This window comes from Mixophyes fleayi, chromosome 9 (assembly GCF_038048845.1).
Source record: "Mixophyes fleayi isolate aMixFle1 chromosome 9, aMixFle1.hap1, whole genome shotgun sequence".
NCBI lineage: Eukaryota > Metazoa > Chordata > Amphibia > Anura > Limnodynastidae > Mixophyes > Mixophyes fleayi.
This window is the reverse complement of record NC_134410.1, coordinates 498,279-509,071: the sequence shown is the minus strand read 5'-3', so window position 1 is coordinate 509,071 and position 10,793 is coordinate 498,279. Positions and strand designations below refer to the sequence as shown.

The window sequence follows — 10,793 nt, the reverse complement described above, 5'->3', positions numbered from 1 at the left end:
ATGACACACAGTGGACACTTTGAGTATTGCGGTTTGGTAATGACACAAAAGTTACATGGTCATTTATTAATACGTCCGTCCCTGCCAGCCCCCTTTTTACGGGTTTGTAAGCTGCGCTTCCTCGCGCCTGCGCTTTTTTGCTTTCTTTTTCTTCTTGCTACTACCGGATAACTGCGAGTGTCCCGCATTCTCTGGGGAGACGAGGGGGGCGATAGCACCAAATGGGCGATATCTCTGTTTTAGTCCCTCAGGAATGATTAGGGGAGGGCGATCTGGAACGCAGTGAAGTTCTGTGTGATCTCCATGGGCCTCTGCCAGAGTGATGATGCCCCGGAACTGTGGGGCACAGACAAAGCTGTCCTCTGAGGATTCTGGAGGGCAGAGTAACGCCCGGAATGGATTATTACTGCAGGGAGACGACATAACATGGTAAAATCTCTTTGAACCGTCAACTTTGATCTTCTGCATCTTGTAGCCGGACAGTGGGAGTCGGTGAGAGTTGAAGCTGGGGGCAGTAAGAGGAAGACATTACAGTGTATACAGCAAGTAAATAAGATCTATTATGGATTTCCAACCTCAGACTACTTTAATGTATAGGCTTGTGAATGCCCTCATTCTGTGGCTCTCAGCCTGGTATTTATAGCATCAGGCTCTCTGATTATGCAAGGAGCTCAGAGCCTCATATCATAGAGCAATGGACATAAACATCTGTCTGGTGATATGAAGACAAACCAGAGAGCAAAGTATTAAGAAAAAGTGTCAGGAGAGCATGGAAAGCCATACATTAATGTTATGTGAAGGTGGAATCGCCCCTTTTAGGGTCCATGAAATACGCAATTGGCACATTCTGTACGTTCTCTTCTCACTGCCAGAAATATGACCGAACCAATGATCACACAACGCAGACAGCCATCTACATTAGAATTCATTAGGAACTAGTACTTCATGAACTAGGCATTGCTTGTGTGAGGTTACCGGTTCAGCCCACAGGACAGCAGCCACCACTGCATGTAGGGGACTGGTCCACATTAACTCCTCACAAAGAGATCAGCAAAACTCAACTGAGCCAGTTTTATGACAGCTCCCCTGCAACGAGTGCATCTACACGATGGGGGGAGATCTGTGAGAAGAGGGCAGGAAAGGGGGGGCTGGTGAACCTGACACGAGGGCATCCACAAGCCCACAACAATATTGTAGACTAGGATTTTGCCTGCAGGCTAGAAAGAGGTACTGCATGCCATCAGCAAGCACATCGAAACACTCCCTGGAGAGAGCATATCGTAAGTTTTATATAAAGAAAGCTTGGGATGTCAATTTAACAAATCCAGATAGATAAAACAAGTTATTGTCTTATACACCAGATCTACAGCAGGGTCTTCATAGCAGGATTTGCTGGAGACCCCTTCATACACACTGATGAATCCAATCACTTGGGGCACCGGACTGACCGATAGACACAGACAGATGCTGAATGCTAATAAATAATATCTTACCTCTCTGGAGTAAAATCTGCCGGTGCCTTGATAAGCCAGACTTCTGTATCGGGCTCGGAGCTCACCGACCCCTTACATTCGGCCACAGGTTCAAAGTTCAAAGGGCACCGAAAACTGCACTTCTCTCCTGGTAACAACAGACACAGGATGTAAAATCAGTCAGTCTACGAAGCATATATATATATATAAATAAATATAAATGCTGTACTTATTTACTTGTGAAAAAGTCACATAGTAGTACACTGTATCTAACCCTGAAACGGTATCTGGTCATGGCATCTGACACTGTATCTAACCCTGACACAGTACCAGGACACTGCATCTGACACTGTATGTAACCCTACATTGTATCTGACAATGTATCTAACCCTAACACGGTATCTGGTCATGGCATCTGACACTGTATCTAACCCTGACACAGTACCAGGACACTGCAATTTGACACTATGTAATCCTACACGGTATCTGACAATGTATATAACCCTAACACGGTATCTGGTCACAGCATCTGACACTGTACCTAATCCTACACGGTATCTGACAATGTACCTAACCCTAAGACAGTATCTGGTCATAGCATCTGACACTGTTTCTAACCCTGACAGTACCAGGACACTGCATCTGACACTGTATGCAATCCTATACCGTATCTGACAATGTATCTAACACTGATGACACTATTCTCAACAGCTCCACAAGTTAAGTACCCCATTAAGTGCAATAATTAATCCATCAGAATCCTTATAAGGAAGATTAACCACAAGACAAGCTCAGGCACACATTCTCTGATGAAGTCTGGGCTAATACCAAATGAAATGCGTTGGGTTCGACGTTCTCATTTGGCATCTTAAAATGAGATGGGCAGACGGAGGCCATATACTCTGTGTGACAATCTGACAGACAGCAGAAAGTGAGACATGGAGCTGTGATAATCCAGGATTTGAGATGTAAGAGAGATTATTAACAATCCAGACCCAGAATAACAAGTGGAATTGTGACTGACACTATTGTAAACACAAACTGTGGGCTTAGGATTTCAGGATAATCTCCAGTTACAGGAGGCGCAGAGGAGAGCACGCGGTACGTGAGCTCCAGTTACAGGAGGCACAGAGGAGAGCACGCGGTACGTGAGCTCCAGTTACAGGAGGCACAGAGGAGAGCACGCGGTACGTGAGCTCCAGTTACAGGAGGCGCAGAGGAGAGCACGCGGTACGTGAGCTCCAGTTACAGGAAGCACAGAGGAGAGCACGCGGTACGTGAGCTCCAGTTACAGGAAGCACAGAGGAGAGCACGCGGTACGTGAGCTCCAGTTACAGGAAGCACAGAGGAGAGCACGCGGTACATGAGCTCCAGTTACAGGAGGCGCAGAGGAGAGCACGCGGTACGTGAGCTCCAGTTACAGGAGGCGCAGAGGAGAGCACGCGGTACGTGAGCTCCAGTTACAGGAAGCACAGAGGAGAGCACGCGGTACGTGAGCTCCAGTTACAGGAGGCACAGAGGAGAGCACGCGGTACGTGAGCTCCAGTTACAGGAAGCACAGAGGAGAGCACGCGGTACGTGAGCTCCAGTTACAGGAAGCACAGAGGAGAGCACGCGGTACATGAGCTCCAGTTACAGGAGGCGCAGAGGAGAGCACGCGGTACGTGAGCTCCAGTTACAGGAGGCGCAGAGGAGAGCACGCGGTACGTGAGCTCCAGTTACAGGAAGCACAGAGGAGAGCACGCGGTACGTGAGCTCCAGTTACAGGAGGCACAGAGGAGAGCACGCGGTACGTGAGCTCCAGTTACAGGAAGCACAGAGGAGAGCACGCGGTACGTGAGCTCCAGTTACAGGAGGCGCAGAGGAGAGCACGCGGTACGTGAGCTCCAGTTACAGGAGGCGCAGAGGAGAGCACGCGGTACGTGAGCTCCAGTTACAGGAGGCGCAGAGGAGAGCACGCGGTACGTGAGCTCCAGTTACAGGAGGCGCAGAGGAGAGCACGCGGTACGTGAGCTCCAGTTACAGGAGGCGCAGAGGAGAGCACGCGGTACGTGAGCTCCAGTTACAGGAGGCGCAGAGGAGAGCACGCGGTACGTGAGCTCCAGTTACAGGAGGCGCAGAGGAGAGCACGCGGTACGTGAGCTCCAGTTACAGGAGGCGCAGAGGAGAGCACGCGGTACGTGAGCTCCAGTTACAGGAGGCGCAGAGGAGAGCACGCGGTACGTGAGCTCCAGTTACAGGAGGCGCAGAGGAGAGCACGCGGTACGTGAGCTCCAGTTACAGGAGGCGCAGAGGAGAGCACGCGGTACGTGAGCTCCAGTTACAGGAGGCGCAGAGGAGAGCACGCGGTACGTGAGCTCCAGTTACAGGAGGCGCAGAGGAGAGCACGCGGTACGTGAGCTCCAGTTACAGGAGGCGCAGAGGAGAGCACGCGGTACGTGAGCTCCAGTTACAGGAGGCGCAGAGGAGAGCACGCGGTACGTGAGCTCCAGTTACAGGAGGCGCAGAGGAGAGCACGCGGTACGTGAGCTCCAGTTACAGGACGCGCAGAGGAGAGCACGCGGTACGTGAGCTCCAGTTACAGGAGGCACAGAGGAGAGCACACAGTACACACATACTGAACAATCCTTTTACTGCTACTATGTTGGTCTGTAAGTTACATTAAGGAAACATTGCTGCTTGCTGAATTTTCTGATGACAGCGTTGTGTAAAGGAAGAGATGATACTTTGGGAAACTCAAAATATTGCAGGAGTTGTTTGGAGAACTTGGTGCCTTTTAGCATATTATGGTATGAATGCATGTTTTGAGATAATTTATGAATTTTCTTATCCTTTGTAAGTAACACTAAGGAGTTTGGGTTACAACAGTAAAGTTTTCATTTAAATGACACCTGTGTTACCACCACCATCTTCTATATAATAGTAGCTTTATGGTTCTGCATTCTATTAATTCAATATATGTATTAATGATGGACCTGCACTATCTCCATGTATATAACCCATATCTATATACAAACAATAGATAACCCTGAAACGGTACATGACACTAACACTGTATCTGACCCTGGCAGTGTATCATACATTGTATCTTACCCTAACACTATATCTGACCCTGGCAGTGTATCATACATTGTATCTTACCCTAACACTATATCTGACCCTGGCAGTGTATCATACATTGTATCTTACCCTAACACTATATCTGACCCTGGCAGTGTATCATACATTGTATCTTACCCTAACACTATATCTGACCCTGGCAGTGTATCATACATTGTATCTTACCCTAACACTATATCTGACCCTGGCAGTGTATCATACATTGTATCTTACCCTAACACTATATCTGACAATGTATCTAAACCTGACACCATATCTGACCCTGACATGGGACCTGGCAGTAACACTAACACTGCATCCGATCCTGACACTAACACTATGTCTAACACAAACACTGTGTCTTACACACACATACATCAATGATGTATGATGTCAGATAGATTCAGCCTGTACAATAATCCACATGAGATTACACAAGAAATGTGCCAACACCCTTCACTGCCACAGGTGAATAGGATGCGACCACTGATATACCCCATTGTTGTACTGTAAGCATGTGAGCATTGCCCTCTTACCACTTTGTCTGCTTGTTAATATCCAGTGTTGTTTTATTACTCCATTTATTCCCACTGGACTATGCTGGCGCTATACACACAGATGTTAATAAATGACTGCCAATAGCAAAGCCCACTCATTCTCAGCTGCGTAGTGTTCCATGGAGAAAGGAAATTGTCACTGATAGGACCGCCCCCAACACTAGAGGGAAAATAGAGAGATGATCTCCCCAATCATGGCTCCAACAGAAAAGGGGATTCTCATTTAAAAAGAGGGGAGTCCCCTATTTCAAACAACAGTATCAACTAACATTGCCTGTAATCACAAATAACATACCAAGCTACAGAAAGCCACAGCATTAAAACCACTGAAAACTGAAGCAAATAACATTATCTTATTACAATGGGACCTGATAGGGGGTGGGATATATTAGGCACCAACTGCACAGTCAGTTCTTCAAGTTGATGTGTTGAAAGCAGGAAAAATGGTCAACGTAAGGATCTGAGCGACTGTGACAAGGGACAAATTGTGATGTCTGGACACCTGGATCATAGGATCTCCAATACAGCAGGTTTTGTGGGGTGTTTCTGGTATGCAGTGGTTAGTACCTACCAAAAGTAGTCCAATGAGGGACAACTGGTGAACCAGCGACAGAGTCATGGGCACCCAAGGCTCACTCATGTGCGTGGGGAGCGAAGGCTAACCCGTCTGGTTCAGTCCCACAGAGGAGATACTGTAGCACAAATTGCTGAAAAAGTTAATTTTGGCTATGACAGAAAGGTGTCAGAACACACAGAGCATCGCAGCTTGGCACATATGGGGCTGTGTAGCTGCAGACTGATCAGAGTGCCCATGCTGACTCCCTGTCCACCACCGAAAGCAACTACAATGGGCACAACAGAACTGGACCATGGAGCAATGGAAGACGGTGACCTGGTCTGATGAATCACATTTTCTTTTACATCATGTGGACGGCCGGGTGCGTGTGCATCATTTACCTGGGGAAGATATCGCATCAGGATGCACTATGGGAAGAAGGCAGCTGGCGGAGGCTGTGTGATGTTCTGGGCAATGTTCTGCTGGGAAACCTTGGGTCCTGGCATTCATGTGGACGTTACTATGACACGTACCACCCACCTAAACATTGTTACAGACCAAGTACACCCCTTCATGGCAGCAGTATTTCCCGATGGCAGTGGCCTCTTTCAGCAGGATAATGCGCCCTGTCACACTGCAAAAATTGTTCAGTAATGGTTTGAGGAACATGAGATAGAGATCAAGGTGTTGACATCTGTGGGATGTGCTAGAAAAAAACAAGTCCGGTACCAAAGGACACCTTCAGAGGTTTTATGGAGTCCATGCCTGGATGGGTCAGAGGAGGACCTACGCAATATTAGGCAGGTGGTTTTAATGCTGTGGCTAATCAGTGTATATACACATGTACATACAAAACAGAGTGGAAAATATTGTACAGTGAATTTTAGGATACTGACACATGTAAAGATTTCCCAAACTTTTATTTGGCTAAATGAAAATGTGATTTATAGCTGTATTTTGCCACCGTCTTAGGGGAGAAAACAAAGTGTGAATTATGTGGGAACAACAGAGGAAGTTGATGTGATCCCCCCCAAAGTGCCAAAATTAGATGAGCAGTGAAGGGGTTAAGTAGGAAATATCTGCAGCGCAAACAAACAGACAAAGTTATTGTTTATGTACAAAACATGAACAGATCACATATATAGGAGGCAGGACAGTACAAGATATAGAAGTATAGGGTTTGCGCTATATTATATATACACACACATACATACAGGACAGTATAAGAGGGAACATACACACACACACAGGACAGTATAAGAGGGAACATACACACACATACATACATAAACACACACAGAGGACAGTACAAGAGGGAACATACACACACACATACATACATACATACATACATACACACAGGACAGTACAAGAGGGAACATACACACATACATACATACATACATACATAAACACACACAGAGGACAGTACAAGAGGGAACATACACACACACGACAGTACAAGAGGGAACATACATATATACACATATATATATATATATATATATATATATATATACACACATACATACATACATACATACATACACACAGGACAGTACAAGAGGGAACATACACAGGACGAAGCACAGGATAAATGTGTATATATAATACAGGATAATATAACAGCCGTGTCCAGGTGACTATAGAGCACACAATACATCTATACTACATGAATATACAGGTTACACCTTATAATAAAGCCGGTGATTCTCTCACACCAGCTGCAGCATGGACGCCGCCATCTTACCCGCACTCTCCATCGCATCCGCGCTCTGAACGTCACATCCGGTGATCGGGTCACTAGAGGAAAACTTTGAGATTACACAGAGCTAAGAAGTGTCCTCAGTGTAAGCTCCGGCCGCCATCTTCTTGTAGTGTGAGAGCTTCTGTTTCTGTGTGGTTCTTTAGTGCCCTGTACATAATATAATACAAGTGTCATACAATACAATGCACTAATAATACACACTATGCTATAATACAAGTATAATACAATACCATGTACTAATAATACACACTATGCTATAATACAAGTATAATACAATAACATGTACTAATAATACACACTATGCTATAATACAAGTGTCATACAATACCATGTACTAATAATGCACACTATAGTATAATACAAGTGTCATACAATACCATGTACTAATAATACACACTATAGTATAATACAATACCATGCACTAATAATACACACTATAGTATAATGCAAGCGTAATATAATACCGTGTACTAATACCGAGTGTTTATTTTGAGTGGTTTTCTAGCGATCTGCGTCATGTACGGACCTTTACTAATTGCTTACATGTGACATAAACAGAACAAAAAATAGAGAAACAAAGAGCTAGTACTTGTGCCCGACTGCTATGGTGGCATTTATCTGGGGTTATGGCCATGCCAAGAGGAATTTGGGGCCCCGGTACATCAACCCTCCCAAACACACATACACATAGTAAGAGAAGACATATGCACTGCAGCGTCGTGGAAGGGGGAGTGGCCAACATGGGTGTGGCTGCGTCTCTTTACACATGACGTAGTAATATCGTGTTGCTCTCAGCTACCTGTTATTGCAGCTGTCACATCCTGGTACTGGATTCTTGTCTGGATCCTGGACTGTTGGGACCTGCAGGGGCGCACGCAGGATTGTCAGGGGGGTGTTTCCCCCCCTGACCCAAAAAAAAAACAAAATACGCGAGAGAGCTGCTGCACATGCGCCCACGCATGCACAGCAGCTCCGTTTCGGCAGCGCTGTCCTATACAGCAGCCGCGGCGCTGTCAAAGAAACATCGGCGGCAGTGCTGTATACAATACAGCACCGCCGCGGACGCTTCTTTGACAGCGCCGCGGCTGCTGTATAAGACAGTGCCGCTATGGTGGGCACTTAGTTAGCGCAGGGGGGGGTTTCTGGAGACTCAGAACCCCCTGGCGTACGCCACTGACCTGTTTGGAGAATGTATATTACATGAAATATGGAAAATAATGAGTGAACACAACACAGACCTAAGTGTGTATTAACCAGTACATAATATAATACAGTATATAATTATATAACAGGCAAAATATGTATAATAAAAATAATCACAGATATCTGTGGAAATGGTCAGATAATGACACAATTGTAAGTGCATAAGAGAAATGGCTGCTCCTAGGGGCTCTGCACCCCATACAAAGATAAACACACAATAAAAATTAAGAGACGCTCAAAAACCCTTCAACATAAATTCAATAATGATGAGAGAAAATTACATAAATTTTTAAAACTCCAAACTACTTTATTCATAAAGTAACAATATGGGGGAGATTCAATCGCTGGCGATGTGGCACACGGACACTGCGCTGCGCACATTGCTGGAAATTACGTCAGGAATCTCCATTGCGTGGTCTTTCGTGGACGTTTCTGAGACACCTCCACCCCCTATGTCTCGCAATGCAATAAATTATAAAATATATATCTGTGTGTGTATATATATATATTATAGTTTATTTATTTAAGGGTTCTTGAGTGCCTCCTAATTTTTAGCACGCAGTATATAATACATAAATTATGATACAAAGTTACAATAATCACGCCACCCCCACAGTCAAATTTAAACATCCCCACACAAATCATAACCCCCCCTCTCCAGAAAGAAAAAGAAAAGCAATTTAAAAAACAATTACTTACCTGGCTGCAGGCCCGGGCCCCTACAGACATACCCGACATCCAGCTTCAGATGGACGAAGATAAAGCATCAACTGAGAGGTGAGACACGGTGGAGAGGACTCTCCTCTCGGTTACAGACTCTAATGCTGATGTCTGCCTTATCAACATCTGCATCACCCATAAACACAGAGGTACAGCCACCTATAGGTGCGACCTCGTCCTCTTAATCCTGTGGATACAAAAGCAAATTAGGTGAGATTCTTCTTTGCTTGGACTCATTATCAACTGAACAGGACTTTTTAGTGCTGATGATGAATTCAAGAATGGGTGAATTCTAAAGTCACCACAGTACAGTCTAACATCACGCATGTCACTAATACGCTCGTGGCATTCAAGGAGTCTGATGAGAAAATGGGAAGTTACCATTAGAAATGACAGTAGCAAATCCGCCATCAGGCATCGGAGATTAGGAGAATGCAAAGTCTCCTGGATGATCCTGTTAGCAGAGGTACCACCCTGTTCCCCTGAAGGGTCAGGGGGTACCTGAAGATGGACAACCTGCAGGAATTACTGATAGGGTGCACAGAGCTCTTAAGCCACGAGGTGCCCAGACTGACACCCCAAGAGACATCATCTGTGGACTCCACCACCACATGGATAAAGAGAATATACTCCGTAAAGTGAGAAACATGCACGGCCTTGATTGTAACTGCCATAATATAGAGATCTATGAGGATCTATCATGGCAAACTTTACAGCTCCTAAAACCTCTCACAGATGAACTGAGGAAGTGTAACATCAAATATAGATGGTGCTTTCTTCTTAGACTCCTAGGGGCAAATTTATCAACCATTCAGATGCCAGTCATCATTTATTTAGTACATTCTACAAAATGACAGCTAGAATCTGATTGGTTGCTATATGCAACATTTCCACTTTTTCAAACCCGCAGCTTGATAAATTTACCCCTAGTGTTTCCCAACGGCAGAACATCCATCCTTGAACACACTGAGGGTCTAGGACACTTTGTGTTGCTCTGGATATCCCCATACTTTGCAGTGCCTGAATCCACCACCTCTCCCAGACAAGGAGACTCGTAGGAGATCCAAGAACCAGCTCTATGCCTCCATGAAAGCAACAGATGGCACAGACAGATGAGGGTCCATCTTTAGGTTTTACAATAAATGTTTGATCATCTGGGACACTTTGTTACCTCTTAAATTACACTTTTGAGCTATTTATTAAGAGTGTGTCGGGTTTATTAGGTTTTGAGGTCTCCAGATTTAGTTTCTAGGGGGTGGATTCAATTGGCCAAGTTACTGTCAAAAATAACGCCACCGGCACATTATTACCGTTAATACAGTAATTTCAACCCATATTTCTGCTCACGGCTCAGGGATCCAGCGTTGAGATGACCATACTAACGGTAATAGTGCGCAGGCCGCGTTACTTTCGGCGGT

At 45.3% G+C, this 10,793-nt stretch overlaps 1 protein-coding gene across 4 annotated transcripts in view; it reads right to left on the bottom strand.

The window, feature by feature from the left end:
- Positions 1 to 18: 18 nt before the first annotated feature.
- Positions 19 to 10,793, bottom strand: part of POLR1G (RNA polymerase I subunit G) — a 71,976-nt gene continuing 61,201 nt past the window's right edge. For 3 of the 4 annotated variants that reach the window (XM_075186161.1, XM_075186160.1, XM_075186162.1), the window contains 4 exons: positions 9,355 to 9,562; positions 7,435 to 7,599; positions 1,494 to 1,620; positions 19 to 505 (listed from right to left, as the gene is read on the bottom strand). In XM_075186161.1, the coding sequence (XP_075042262.1) occupies positions 97 to 505; positions 1,494 to 1,620; positions 7,435 to 7,447 (549 nt within the window). In that variant the 5' untranslated portion in view covers positions 7,448 to 7,599; positions 9,355 to 9,562 and the 3' untranslated portion in view covers positions 19 to 96. Of the gene's footprint in view, positions 506 to 1,493; positions 1,621 to 7,434; positions 7,610 to 9,354; positions 9,563 to 10,793 lie in introns of those variants that run through there. The other variant, XM_075186163.1, reaches the window with a different exon arrangement.